General features: G+C 39.2%; 1 protein-coding gene across 1 annotated transcript in view; it reads right to left on the bottom strand.

Annotated features, from left to right (window-relative positions):
• GLIS1 (GLIS family zinc finger 1) overlaps positions 1–15833 on the bottom strand; it is a 231663-nt gene that overhangs the window by 140114 nt on the left and 75716 nt on the right. Inside the window, exon 3 of the mRNA XM_056844412.1 lies at positions 3581–4682. Within this exon, the coding sequence (XP_056700390.1) occupies positions 3581–4682 (1102 nt within the window). The remainder of the gene's footprint in view (positions 1–3580; positions 4683–15833) is intronic.

Here is a 15833-nt window from a genome sequence, read left to right as displayed (position 1 = left end):
TTTAGCCTGTGTGCTCCCTTCTTTACAGCAGACAGTGCAAAAGCAAAAAAATCTATCTGCTCCAGAGGAATTACTGATATTTGGGGGGACCCAGCTTGTGTTTGAGTGCCAAAAGCTGTTTGTGTTTTCCATTAATTTAATAATTGATTAAATTTCTATACTGTGTCCTTTTTCATTTGTATGGGTTTTTTTTTTTTAGTTTTGCTTTGCTTTTTGCCTTTTTATTCCTTCGGCTGTGCAAGTAGTCTGAAGGAAACTACCTAATCTCTCTGCAATATCCTGTTATGTTTCATACTTAACTTGTGTTATTTTAGTTTTATTAAATTTGGTGCTCATCTGCATTTTGATCAAAATATATCCAACTAAAATAATGATGCAATGCCCCTAAGACTTGAACTTTTGAAGATTAATTTCATGCTTTTATAGATTTGATGTCCCAGACAACTGGAATTTTGATTGTCTGACAGTAAAACTTAGCCAGATTAAATGTTTTCATTATAAAATGCAAAAAAGAAAGGATTTTCCATGTTATCTTTTTGTTCTGCCATCATTTTGAGTAATAATGAATCATGAGTCCTAAATAATGTATGATAAAGTTTACGTGTCTTTTTACATTTGGAAAAGGGTATGTGTGCAAACGTGTGTGAGAGCTTATCTGTTACCTAGCATGAGGCACAGTGTGTGAAATATTGGATAATCTGCCTATCCCTTGTAGCACTTAGATAAAGTGATGGCAATGACAAATTTAAGAGTGCCTGCGCTTATAACATTCACAGAATTCAGCTTCTAAACCGGAGAAGCAGAATGAGAATAAGAAAAAGAAAAGACACCTTTTGATTAGCAGATGTAAGTTTTATTAATTCAAATGTGTATATCTCTATAAACTATCACAAGTGATAGGTGGCCAATTTGTGAAGCATGAATATTTTAGTTTCCCTCTATGTAAAAGCAAACATCTCAATTAGTTTCTTCATTGGGAACCTAGCTGTGTGGAAGCTGCTTTAATGGAAGTGGCTGAGATAATGTTTAAATGGCATAACTACCGGTACTTGCAAGGGGACTGAGTGCTTGGACCATAACCATAGAGTTGGCACTTCCTCTCCTAATGGGATGGGAATTCTACATTTAGAACCCCTGTAATCTGCCAGGGCTCACATGGGGTGATTTAAACATTTTTGCAATGGGAAGATGACTCCTATCTGGCTGGAATCACGATTGAAAGACTCCAATATCTCCCTTCAATTAGCTGCATTCTGTTCCTGTTTTGACTGTGTTAAGGGGAAGAAAGGGAAATTGTGAAGCCTACACATTAGTAAGCATTATCTTCATGTTTCAAAAATAAAAAATGAGACACAAAGAAGTTAATCGATCTAACTAAGGGCCACCTAATGTATTGACTGAGGAGATGTTCAGTAGGGTTGCCAGGTCTGGTCTGACAAATAGCAGGACTGTGTGGGGCAGGGACATGGGGTGGTGGCAAGCAGCAGCAGCACGACATCACTTCCAGGAAAACCAGGCATGATGTCACACCTCTCTGATGTCATACATGGGTGTGGTGTTTTGCTACATAAATATTTTGTGTGTATTTTATTTCTCTGATTTAATGTGGGGTTTAATATATATGTTGCTGTGGGTTAAAATGTAGGCCGCTAGAGTAAGAAAGAAGGGGGTTGGATGGCTGAATGAAGTGTGTTGTGATTGGATGGTAACTGTACCTTGGATGGGTGGAGCTGACTGGTTTGTAGAGAGAGGGTTTTTGTTCAGTGAATGTGTGGGGAACAAAGTTGAGTGGGTGAAGATTGTGCTCTGGAGTGTGAAGGAAATCTGTGTTCTGTATGGAAGTTAGGAACCTATTTTTTATTGTTACCTTAATTTGCTAGTTCTGGTCAAGAGAAATCTATTAACAATATTATTTTAAGCCTGAAATAAATCGAAAGTCTTGCCGTGTAGCTAACACATAAAATAGTTTGGAATGGGAAGTTGTAGTATCCATACTCAGAAAAGAATTCCTATTGCCATTATATTTCAGAATACACAATTGATCATCTGACAGGGAGCATCTGAATTAAAGAAAATAAAACAAGGATATACAGTGAAACAACAAAATAAAGGCTGTCCTATATATGTGAGAAACTAGATGCAGAACATCCACTGCTTCACTATGTTATTTTATTTCCTTCCAACAATCCTTTCTGTACACCTGATTCTTCAGAAACAGAGAAAGTATGACTCCACTGCCACAGGAATACGAATACAATGATATTTATTTGAAACTACATTTTTCCTGACATTTTTTTTTTAAATATATTCTTTTATTAACCAATATACACATAAAGATCAAATCCAGTCAAAAATTTATAGGGACAAAAGTTTATTCTTGTGCTAAGTCTTTGTTCTCAGTAAGAGCTGCATTTGGAAGAAAATAGTTCCACTAATGCTTCTTCATTTTCTGTAAGGTTACCAGATGTCTCTTCGATCTGAAGGGACGTCTTAGTTTGAAGAGAATGCTTCTCATTTCTGAACATCACAGCCAGTGTTCTTTATTTCAGAGCACCAGCACTGTACTATGTTCAAGTGAAGAAATACCAAATCTCCCAAGCACTCCTGGTTGCTGACGTTTTGATGAGGCAACCCAATCTGTTGGTGTGGCTATTCCTTTGTAAGCAATACATTTGGGGTTGCAAACAAAAGTTTCATATTTCACAGATGGGTTTGGAAGCTCTAACCAATCTTGCCCTGTTATCATCTATTCTATTCAGGGTCTCATATTATTATTGCTTTCAACATGTGGAAAGCCAACTGCAAGTCATTAGCTTTTATTTTAATTGCCCACATTATCGTGATAATGCAAGCATAGACAGTGCTGTTCCCAAGATGTTCTCTTTGGAACTTCTTCTATACTGCTTGATCAGAGCAGAACAGTTTTATTGATATTCTTCACAAAATTCTGATTAAGTTAAAAGAAACAACTTACGTTACAAGTCATACTGAATTCTTAGTTTTAAGTGTTAATTATATTTATTGGGATTCTCTGCCTTTTGTGTTATAATTAAAATGATTGTACTCATTTGGAATCTTGCTCATAAGGCAGAAGGAAAGGAATTTATTTGAACATGCTTCTTGTTTCTTGATTTAAAATACCACCCGAGACTCCGTGATTCTTTCTTTACATTAAATTGCTGCAGGTTGTTTTGATCATATTAAAATTTCAATAGCCATTTCAAAAATAAATATCTATATTAAAAGATAAGCTTTCACAAAGGGCATCAAAATATTATCTATTATCATTACAATACTTATGTAACAGACATTTCCTCCGATATAGTTATTTCCAGCCCAATTTTTTTATTGGAAGCATCACAGAAACAGTTGCAGGAAAGTACTATAATTATGTCGGAAGGCTACTGAGAAAGCAGAAAGAGCGCAAAGCATTCCGTATGTACTTCTAGTGGAATTCTGCTTGGAAATATCCTAGAACAGGTTACGGGAAAGGACTACAATTATATTGGAAGAATATTTTAAAAGGAAGAATTAATGCAAGACCTCATTATACTTCTAGTCAAATATATTCCAGACTTACCATACACTTGTTTGGTTTTTCGCCGGAATGAACCCTCATATGAATCAGCAGTTTGTAACGAGCATTGAAAGGCTTATACCGACGGACACAGCCTGCCCAGAAGCAAGTGAAGTCCTCTCCTTTCCGCTGATCAATGTGTGTCTTTTCTATGTGCCGAACCAGCTCATCTTGTTGATCGTAAGCAGCACTACAGTCAATCCACCGACAGGCCTGCTTGCCATTGCTGGATTCCTGCTCATCACCCTCACTCATTTGAAGAGACTTTGGAGACATGGAGGCGTGTAAATGAGACAGTGTCCCTTGTGCCTGGCTTCGCTGTTGGTGTAAATGATAAGGTGGTGGCAGCTCTTGATGATGCTGAAAAAGATCCGTTGCAGATGGATATTCGTCAAGTGGCTCTTGTTTTAAAAAACACAACTTCTGGCTGCTATGGGAAGCCTCTTGATGAGGAACACTAGTGCCGTTCATTATAAGGCAAAGGCTTGCATTTTCTTCCACTTGCTGCATTTGGGAGTGATCACAGTCCCGTCGGACACATTCACTGGAAACAGGTAAAAGGCATACTGACGGGGAGGGACGATGGCAGTGGGTCCCAGGCTGGGAGCAAGACTGGGGCCGAGACGATTTCTGAGCACTGTGGAGAGTGATCTCCCCAGGAGAAGAGGAAATGCCAGCTGAATTAGTCCGCAGTCCATTCACGCAGGTGACCAGTGACGTCTGTGAGGTACGGATGATAGTTGTAATGTCAATCCCATCGGCAGAAGACGGCAGCATGGAGAGGCAACGTTTCTTCAGGTTGCTTGCCTGGTGCCGGCTGGAGTTCTGAGGGCTGCTGAGTGACAATGATCCCAGGGAGGAGCTGTGTTCATTATTAAACAAGTATGATGAAAGTGAATTTGTAAAGCCATTGTTCATTAGCTCTATTTCAGGATGAAAGCTGCCCAAGCCTCTCAGTTCCATTCCGTCGGTAATCCCACTGTGCGTGGAAGCCTCAGAAAGGCCCTTAAAATCACTCGGACACTCCTGTTTTATATGCGGAGTAGTGTGGCTTCCATTTACGCAAGGATTGGTAGAATCTCTTGGATCCTGAAATGGGGGAGGCCTGCAACACACAGTTTCATGGATCATTAAGCGGCAGTAAATTTTAACAATCTGTACAAGACACAACATTTATTAAGCTTCTTAAACACAGGATAATTTGGTTACATTGTCCCTGAAATAATAAATGCATTTGAAAATTCTGAAAACAATTTCCATTCATTTTTTAAAAAAATCACAACAATGCAGCAGCATTTTACATGGAGTAAGTTTCATGAGGGGCAGAGAAAAGTACCTCTGCAATGTTTCTTAAACTGGCATGCACATTATTAATTTGTATGTGTTCACTGGACAAACAACAGTAAAAGATCTGCCTACCAGAACAGCTGCACAATGACACCTTTTGCAATTCCATCAAAGCCTTCTGCAAAACTCACTTTTTCTGTGAAGCTTCTCTCATAAACAAAAACACCAACAGCTTATTGTTAGGGTTGCCAACCTCCAGGTACTTAGTACAGAAGCGAAAATATTTAACAACGTGCAAAAATGTTTGTAAGCTACTAAGTCACATACAAACACATCAAAGTGAACATGTAACAAACATGACCTACAATATGACAAAGTGACAATTGTACAATAAAGTCAAGCAAGTTCCAAAAATGTCTCTTGATAGAGTACAGTAGGTTCCTTGAAGAGAGATATCATGTAGTCTTATAATAGTAACTGCTACACTATGCATTTTTACCCTGTTTGGGACGTGTGATATAATCTACAACTTGCTGATGAATATGTAGAAATATATGAAAACCAGTGATTGAAGGACTGATGAAGAATTATTAATTAAGAATTTGAAACGGCTGTATCCTCATCTTAATTCTGGCTATTATAAGACTACATTATATCTCTCTTCAAGGAACCTACTGTACTCTATCAAGATACATTTTTTGAACTTGCTTTACTTTATTGTACAATTGTCATTTTGTTTGTCATATTGTAGATCATCTTTGTTACATGTTCACTTTGATATGTTTGTATGTGACTTAGTAGCTTATAAACATTTTTGCACGTTGTTAAATATTTTTGCTTCTGTACTAATTTTCTGATCCTTGTGATACCAGTACAGTGGTGTCCTTTTTCTCTCCAACCTCCAGGTACTAGCTGGAGATCTCCTGCTATTACAACTGATCTCTAGCCGACAGAGATCAGTTCACCTGGAGAAAATGGCTGCTTTGGCAATTGTACTCTATGGCATTAAAATCCCTCCCTTCCCCAAACTGGTGGTGAAGATGGACCTGGCAACCCTACTTATTGTGTGAACAGACAAATGTGGGGGCTTCAACAAAGTGGATTAATTTCCCAGTAACCAGGATCCAAGCCAGTTTAGCGACAGTTTAGAATCCTAGGTTGCGGAGAAGATACAAACTCATATTTGACCGAACACCCATATTTGAATGTGATAACTACCTGGAGACTTTCCACCCAGAAGGTCTTCAATTACATTCCGTGTACAAAGGGAAGAAAGAGAGAGCACCAAGCCCAACAAGCCAGGGGCATGCTCATTATGAACAAACGTTTTCTTAAGGGCCTTTCCAAGATGGCTTTAGGCCTCATGACCTGACAAAACCACGAAGTATGTCCATCCAAAGTACAAAGACCACCTCCATTCTCACACATCCTCTTTTTTCTCTAACCAACACATCCAAACTATTTACTTCATTTTACAAAATTTATATTCCACCTTTCTGCTCTCACAAGGGCCACCAAGGTGCTAACAAATTAAAGCATACATAATAAAATCAGTTTAAAACCAAACGAACAAACAAATGACAACAACAACACATCACTAAAACTATTAAAACCAGAACTAAAATACATACAGTGACATAAAATGCTGGTGGAAGATGGAAACAAGGGGATAGATGAATCTTTCCAAACTAGACAAGTTTTTTTGGGGAGGGGGGTCATCTTCTTGGCATGAACTGGAGTACAATGAAAGGGAATGGGGGAAACACATGTATTCAAAGAGTAAATTGAATTGGGAAGAGGAAAAAGGATACCTGCAGATACAGCAAAAATACAAAGTGCTTATACAGCAGACAACAAAAACAGCTACATTACCAACAAGAAGAAAAATCAGCACAAAGTGATTTAATGTGATTTTTATGTGGTAAATGATTTTGTATTTGCATCTTGTGACTTCCACATTTGTTATGGAAAAAAACTGCCCACTAGGTATGGTGGTGCAGCAAGACCACACCTTCTCAGCAATCCACGTTTAGATGTATGTTTTTGTTACACTATACTCACATAAAATTCAACAAGTTCTGTAGCCCCCTATCAAACAATCTATTCTAGAATTGATATACGAATCTTACAATTCAGGCCGATGTATAGTGAAGGGTGTGTATGTAGGCCGTGTTCAAATATTATGCCCACGTGTGAATGCCAAGGTTTGGATGTGTTTGCTGGGACAGTAAGAGACTGAACACATGAAGCAGCCTCATATTGACTCAGACCATTGGTCAGTACTGTCAACTTTGACTGGCAGCGATTCTCCAGGATCTCAAGCAGACATTTTTCACATTACCTACTGCGTGATCTTTAAAAAACAAAACAAAAAACTGGAGATACCAGGGATTAAACCAGGGCATTCTGCATGCAAAGCAGATGTTCTTCCAATGAGCCCTCCCAGATTAATCTTGTTCCCTCATCATGCAGGGACAGAAGATGAGCCGAACGATCCTCACATGAATGGAATCCACCTTATGTTTCTTGTTAGGAAAATAGTTGTTTTTGTATTCAGCTTTATAATGCCTGTCCTCTACACTAGTACTTTCCACAGTTTCTTGGGCAATATTTTGGAAGGAGTACAAGGCTGGGAAAAGAGGAAATGGTAGAATTTGTGTTGTGGTTGAAAAAGCACAGGTCTATTAGGATGTATTCAGCCCAAGGGTATATCTCATGACTTGGTCGATAGCCATTGACAATTCTTTTCACCCATACATATGTTCTGCATATTGTTTTAGGGTAGAAAGAACTAGATAATAAACTGCAGAAGCATATGATGGGTTACATTTATCTTAGAAATAATATCAACTCACCTGCATACCACCTTTCTAATGCATTCCAGTGACTAAAAAAACACCCTTAAGAATGTAGCCTTCCCATAAAATCACAAGGTCTGGGATGCAGGGCTGGCAAGATTTAGTCTTCTTCCTCGTGAAAGGTTTACAACCCACTATCTTGTGAATCATCAGGCCGGGGTCCAGGATTTTTAATCCCAAAATTCCCTCTATCTCAATTGAAATTGCATACTCAGCTCTTTCATCTCTAGCATTATAACTTGTAGAAATATTCTATTTCACATATTGTTTATGACTTGCTATAATTTATTGTTTACAATATCTTAATCCTATATATTTGGTCTGATAATCACCAACACACCTGGCTTTTACAGGTGGAATTGTAAAGATACTTTTACTAACACATCTTAACAGCTTCCCTATAAAATATGAGGCATTTCTGTAAAATGAAGAAGGATGTCGTATAAAATATTTTCCTGGCATGTATTTGGAACAATCAGCATAGCTTATTCAAGGCTTTACCATGAATCCCAAAGTCCATGCAAGAAAACCCAACATTTGCAAGGGACTTTGAAACAGTTGCCTCATTAGTCAGTAAAGCCTTTAAATCAGGGACAGGTAACCTGCAGCCCACGCAGCTCTCTCTGTGGTAGAATTACAGAGTTGGAGCCTACAGCATCCCTGACAAGTGTTCATCTGGCTGCTGCTTGAAGACTGCCAATGAGGGGGCACTCACCACCTCCCTAGACAGCCAATTCTACTGCTGAACTACTCTTACTGTAAAAACGTTTTTCCTAATATCCAGCTGGTACCTTACCTGTAATTTAAACTCATTATTGTGAATCCTATCCTCTGCTGCCAACAGGAACAGCTCCCTGCCCTCCTCTAAGTGACAGCGTTTCAAATACCTAAAGAGAGTAATCATGTCCCCCCTCAACCTCCTCCAGACTGAACATTCCCAAGGCCCTCAGCCTTTCCTCATAAGGCTTGGTCTCCTCATTCTTGTTGCTCTCTTCTGCGCCATCTTCCTTTTGTACACATCCTGTCACTGTTAGTCACTGTTGCTTGGTTCCGTTCAGTAAGATTTCCTTGGCTGATGTTGAGAAAGTTCTGGGGAATGTGAAGGCTAGTATTTGTGAACTGGATCCATGTCATTCTTTACTTGTAAAATTCTTCAGGGGGCACTCAGTCCATAATTCAGAGGACTGTGAATGCCCCCTGATGGAAGGGGCTTTTTCAAAGCCCATGAAAAAGGTAGTTACTGGACCATAACTCAAAGGAGCAATTGGTCAATTATAGACTGTCTTGAACCTTCCCTTTTGGGGACAGATTATTGAATACACAGCTGCAAAACAACACTGGAAATACTTGATGAGACATCTGTCCTTCAACCTTTACAGTCTGGCTTTGGACCTAGGTTCAGGACAGAGATGGTTTTAGCATCTCTGTTGTTATTAGCTCTGTCAGCAATCTTTGATATGATTAATAGTTATCTCAATGGAGGGAAATAAAAAGGGGGGTCCCACAAGGATTGGTACTGGGACCAGTGCTATTTAATTTTTTCATAAGTCGGTGAGAACTGGGGTGAGCAGTTTAGTGACCAAGTTCGCAGATGACCCAAAATTAGTCAGGATGGTAAACCAAGGATGACTGTGAAGAGCTCCAGGAGGATCTCCACAAACTGGGTGAGTGGGCAACAGCAAAGCAAATATAATTCAGTGTTGGTAAAATGCCATCGTATTCCCTATTACTATGTATGGGTGTGAAAGCTGGACAATGAAGAAAACTGACAGGAAGAAAGTAGACTCCTTTGAAATGTGGTGTTGGAGGAGAGTGTTATGAATACCATGGACTGCCAAAAAAACAAATTGGTGAGTTATAGATCAAATCAAGACTGAACTGACCCTAGAAGCTAAAATGACTAAACTGAGGCTATTGTATTTTGGTCACATTATGAGAAGGCAAGAGTCACTAGAAAAGACAGTCACGCTAGAAAAAGTTGAGGTCAGCAGGAAAAGAGTAAGACCCAACAAGAGATGGATTGACTCAATAAAGGAAGCCACAGCCCTCAATTTGCAAGACCTGAGCAAGGCTGTCAAAGATAGGACACTTTGGAGGACGCTGATTCATAGGGTTGCCATGAGTCGGAAGCGACTTGACGGCACTTAACACACACACACATAAAATGATACACACTGGAACAAAGAATCTCAACATTAAGGATGCACTAATGGGGTATGAATGTGCTGAAACTAAGAGGGAACAAGATCTTGGGGTCATCGTGTATAGCTCAAGGAAAATGTCGACCTAGTGTGCCTCAGCAGTGAAAAGTACAAACTCTATGCTGCGGATTATTTGGAAAGGGACTGAAAATAAAACAGCCAGTATTATAATGCCTTTGTATAAATCTATGGTACAAACTTGTTTGGAATACTGTGTGAAGTTCTGACCACCATATTTCAAAGAAGGTATTGCAGAGCTGGAAAAAGTAAATTGTGGAACTCCCTGCCCCAGGATGTGGTAATGGCTGCCAACTTGGAAGGCTTTAAGAGGGGAGTGGAAACGTTCATGAAGGAGAGGGGTATTCATGGCTACTAGTAAAAATGGATACTAGTCATGATTCATACCTACTCTCTCCAGGATTAGAGGAGCATGCCGATTATATTAGGTGCTTTGGAACACAGGCAGGACAATGCTGCTGCAGTTGTCTTGTTTGTGGGCTTCCCAGAGGCACCTGATTGGCCGCTGTGTGAATAGAGTGCTGAACTTGATGGACCTTGGTCTGATCCAGCATGACCTTTCTTATGTTTTATGTTCTACATAGAGGGCAACCAAGATGATTAAGGAGAGGCTGAATAGTATGTGACTTTTCAGTGTAGATAAGAGATGACTAAAGGGGGGACATGATAGAGGTTTACACAATTGTGCACAGGGTAGGGCTGTGTATATAGGTAAACCCGAACCAAAACCCCCCCCCCCCAATAGCTATTTTGGCTTTTTCAGGTTTAATTTTGGCTGAATATTAAAAACTGGGAAGCTGAACAAAGCTGGATAGACGATTTCTGAATAGCCAAATAGATATTCGGCTTTTTCGGCTTTCGGTTATTCGCCTTTGGTCAGATGCATGGCTCTGTGCCTTCTCCCATTTTTCTATCTTTGACTGGGTTTTTTGGGGAGGGGACATTGGGGCCCTTTGGAGGTAGGGTTCGTGTCATTGGAGCCATCTTGGTACATCACCCAACAGCTACATCACCCAACAGAAGACTAATCTGCATAGCAGAAGGGTCTTTTAAAAGACGGCACTCACCCAGTCCCTTCTGGATGGATATACTCTACAGCTAAAAACACCACCTTTAACAGCTGCTGATTGGGCTTCTGAAGAAGACTCCCTCACCCGCGCAGATGAGCAATCTCCTTCAGAAAAGCCGCCTTGGTCGAGACTTCAGCTGGCTCTGATATCACCACCACCACCCTCATGAAAACCTGCTCTCAAACTGAAGGTTGTCCTGAGTAGTGGCTTTGTTTACCCGCACTGTGACCATCTCTTGAAATCAGTGAATTACCCGCACTGTGACCATCTCTTGAAATGGGAGCCGATTTTGAATCTCCTTTTTCCTCATGCATAATGTTTCTGTTGGTTTTCTTTGTCCCGCCCACTCCTAAACACCTCTAGCCCACTTTTTGAGGACTGGACTGTCGTCATTGTCAAACCGCTCCCCCTCTGCCCTGAAGATGAGTGGTTTCATTTTTTTTACTTTTAAAAAAACTACTAAAATATTGATATACTGCTGTAAAGATATATCAATCAGGTTCTCTGAATTCCCAGCTTTCCTTTTTTAAAGTAAGTGTGTAGCCCCTTCCCTCAGAGGTACAAGGGAAAAGGCATATTACCATAAAGGAAGGAGAAAGAGACTTACTTTAAAAAAATGAAAATTAAGAATTCAGAAAACCTGCTTTACCTATGATAGCAGTATATTAGTATATTGATATTTTAGTGCCATTTTTTAAAATTCAGCCATGATATCTACATAAGCATAAACTGAACTTAATTTGGAGTGATTCTTAACCTCTAATTTATATCAAGAAAAGACATCTAATTATTCCAAATTAGTTACTCGTTGGATTAGGGAGTTCTCTGCAAAAATAAAAATGAGATTAATGGGGTCATATACTTAAATCAGACTATTCTTTTCTATACTGTGAATTTTTTTTAGTGCTGGTCTATATTATTTATATAACAAAAATTATGAAGCTGCATGCTCAGCATATATTTTCAGGGTTGGATCATACAGTCCCCTTCTGTGAAATGTTGAAATCTTCTTCTGCAATGAAAGCTTCCTTCCACCACAGCAAGGCTACTCACTTGGGCCCAACCCATCGCATTTTTGTCCACATTTTGTTTGCATGCATGTTTTATTACAGTCTCCCTGTCAAATATTATTACATCATTTTATATTTTATATAAAACATTTTATATAAAAGCAAATCTCATAGGAGAACTTGACCTATTGGTAATTTTGAGCATCTTCTGGTCAAGCACAGCCTTTGTAACAAAGTACATTTGTTGCTTTTACAACTAAATTGAAGGAAAGAGGTGTTTTCCATGCCCGATAATGGATTATCTGAAAAATGGCCAACATTAGCTGTTTATTAGGTCCAGTTGTAGCAATGAGAGCCTGAGAATTATCCTGCAAAACATATGCATCTCATTTACCTGTTCCACACAGTGGAAAACGCACTGCATAACTTTGAAAGCATTTAGATCGACTGTGGGGTGTGGGAAGAGAAAAAACAATTCTGTGTAGAATACAGCTTATAAAAGGAGGAATGGAAAGGGATAAACACTTTCCGAATATTAGATGTTATGCACACTATCTGGAATATTTTTCTTGAGGATGGCAGAGATGGTACTATCTTTTATTAGGATTGTCTTTTGTGGTTCAAGCTGTAGGAGTCAGAAAGAACCACAAAAATCCTCTTTTCTGTTATTTATGTATGAGGAAGCATCAAATAGCCACCACAGCAAAGTACGCTGGTAGATAACTTTTATCTCTTCCGCAGGGCCTGGAACACCGAGCTTTTCCACCAGGCTACGTAGACCTATGGTTGAGGAAAGCAATGGTTTTTTTTCCAACATATCTGGCCTCCTTTCCTGCTCCCCTGCTGCCTTTTAAGATCTGGACTAGGGGACCCTGGCTGTGTCAGGCCAGCCAGCCCTTGGCCTCTGTGTACTGGATGAGTGCCATCTGGATTTTTTAAACTTAGATCTGTTAGTTTTAACTTAACAATTTATATGTTGTTATGTTTTATGTTGTTTTTATTGTTGTGAGCCGCCCTGAGACTGGCTTTGGCCGAGAGAAGCATGGGATATAAGATTAAAGATAATAATAATAAAAGAATAATGTTGTAGCGATGCTGTATCTTTAACAGGGATTAATGATAACAGGCAGTACAGGCAAGTTTTCAAGCTCAAAGGGAGGACCCTGTCTTGAATTTCATTGTAAAAACTTTACAGTACACTTTCTAATGTGATGAATGAATAGTAAAAAGAACACAAGTGCTGCCTTTTTCTCTTTGCCAAGTAATTTTTAAAAACTCCTTTACGAGGTAGGGTATGGGGAAAGTAGAGGCTAAGATTGTACATGATGCCAGTGTAAGATGGTACACGATGTGTAGTACTGTACTACACATTATACTTTAACTTTTCAGATTAAGAAATAAAAAGTTTAATTCTGTGCCTAAACTACAAGTCACCGCTAACATCTGTGCAGCAGAGTGGTAAGGGTGGGGAGATTTACAGCAGAAAAAGGACAAACATTCCATTCTTGCTTGACCAGCCATGAGGGCTGTTCTGGAACTAGAGGTCAGCTGAGATCTGGTTCTTATTACAGAAACATTTGTGCTCTGTCACAGTGTTCTCCTGAATCTTGTAGTCCCTGCTTCCTACCACCAGTTGCCTTCTATTCATTGCCCAGAGCATCTTCACAAGCCCAGATAGATACTACAGATTTAAAACTCAACTGTAGGCAACCTGCCTAAACAATGTAGCTTTAAGGGCTGCAGGCATCAAAAATCTCAGCTTCTTCTGGTAAGTTTTTACAAGCCAGTAGGAGAACCAACTTGCAAGTGATCTTCCACATAGCTCCAGACACGCTCTCTAATGGACAAGACCAACTAAAAGTGATCAATGAAATAGAACAAGAATGAGCTCAGACACCTCAGACTCTTGATCCAGTTGCTGTGATCCAGGTGCATCTGAGCAGGCTTGCTTACATGATTAGTAATAAGGATATCATAATGGTACAAAATGACTTAAGTCTCTAGGCACAAACAGCTTAGATTTACCCAGCCACTCACCACCAGGACCAGCACAACTGAAAAAATTCTGTTCCACCACTACTCAGACATAGTCATTTGAAAACTACCTGTACTTCAACTTGTTAACTTTGACAGGCAGCTGGGTTAGCCATCTGTCTTCCCACTTCAGGTCATCAGTAAACCAGGTGGAGCTGTCATGCAAAAACAGTGGCAGAGGAGGACCTGAAAACTACTGTGATAATTACTTTAGTCGCCATTATTCTACACACCAGTGAAGTCCACCATGCTAGTAGTAGCTATCTGGGAACTACTTGAGGGATCGTGCTAACACTGGCCTTTTTTAAAATTCAGGAGCTGTCTGGAATCCACATGGTTAACTATGAGTTAAGCTGAGGGGGTCAGAGAGTATGTAAACCAGTAAAAAACTGAAATTGACTGCCTATTTCAAACCTAGATATTAGGTATCCTGGTTTCCAGCTTAACTGGGACACTCAACTACAAAAAAAAAAGTCTCCCAAGCTGTTTAGAAGCAAGTCCTATTTACAGACAACTATCAATCAGCATTTAACCAAGTCTTTAAACAATGTTCAGTTGTTTTGTTGGACCATGAGTAGGAAACAAACGTGTTACATGTCATCCTCCCAATACATGTAATCTCCATTTCTTCTGAAAGGGGCAATATGTGTTTTCCAGGTCTGGAATGTGTGTATATGGTAGATGAATACCAAGGTGAAAAATCCACATGCTGTCCTTTTCAAAAAGAACGACAATCACAGATATCAGGAGAATCAAGTGTATCATGTTCATTCCATATGTGCAGTCACAACCAACAACATAATATCTGAAAAAGACTCACCAATGTAAATTGAAGTGAGAGGAGGGGACAAATTAAATAGCAAGGAGTTTGCAGCTAACTGGTTTGGAGCTGACCTTTTAAAACATGAGAACAACATAGGATGCCCCTCATTGTGAGAAGTATGAAAAACACTGGCATATGAGAGACGAAAAGTAAAAACAAACCAATCATGGAATCCCTGAGAAATACTGTTATTTTCTTAAGTTTTCTGTACAGTTACTGAGAATGTGACAAAACCTGCAGAATGTAGGCCAAGCTTTAGGAGTGAAATTAATTACCTCAGTCACCTACTGCTTTATATCACAATAGGGTCAGGGTCTCTCTCTCTTTCTCTCTCTCTCTCTCTCTCTCTGAAGTTCTGTGGCATATAATCTTGTGTTGTTCTGGGAATCTTTCCTGAGACAGAGTTGTAAGGAGTTCATATTTCGTAAGGGAGTACTATGATCCTCTGAATATAAGCATCTGTCATTTCCTCATTATGGATTTTTCAAAAAGGTCCTGAAAAGATCTAAGCAGTCTTCTCTTCCCTCCTTTTGTTTGCTCCCACCCCAATTATCTTTGCATCATAATTGCCTTCAATGACAGACTAAAACCAGCTTGTTAGCAGTAAGCACCATGTGGATTCATAACATGGTCAAGATGGAGTTGACAAACATATGTAACAAATACAGAAACAGCAAAATTTTCATGACTGCATTAGTGTTCCTTTCCTAGTTCCAGGGAGAAAACATTTATTAATCAAAATATCTCAGATAAAAAGCTGCAACTTTGAAGGATATTTTTCCTGATTCTCAAAAAGGTGAAGACTGCTTCAAAATCTTTCAGAAAAAATAATTTTTAAAAGGTTATATTTATATATGTAATTAATAGCAAGTGTTTTTCAACAATTAGCATCTGTTAAGGAGAACCTCCTATTTAAAATTGCTAATATTGTTGTTTTGCAACATGTACAAGGATG

Source organism: Euleptes europaea, chromosome 2, assembly GCF_029931775.1.
Source record: "Euleptes europaea isolate rEulEur1 chromosome 2, rEulEur1.hap1, whole genome shotgun sequence".
Taxonomy (NCBI): domain Eukaryota; kingdom Metazoa; phylum Chordata; class Lepidosauria; order Squamata; family Sphaerodactylidae; genus Euleptes; species Euleptes europaea.
Note: the sequence above shows the minus strand (reverse complement) of the source record. Positions and strands in the feature narration are given on the sequence as shown.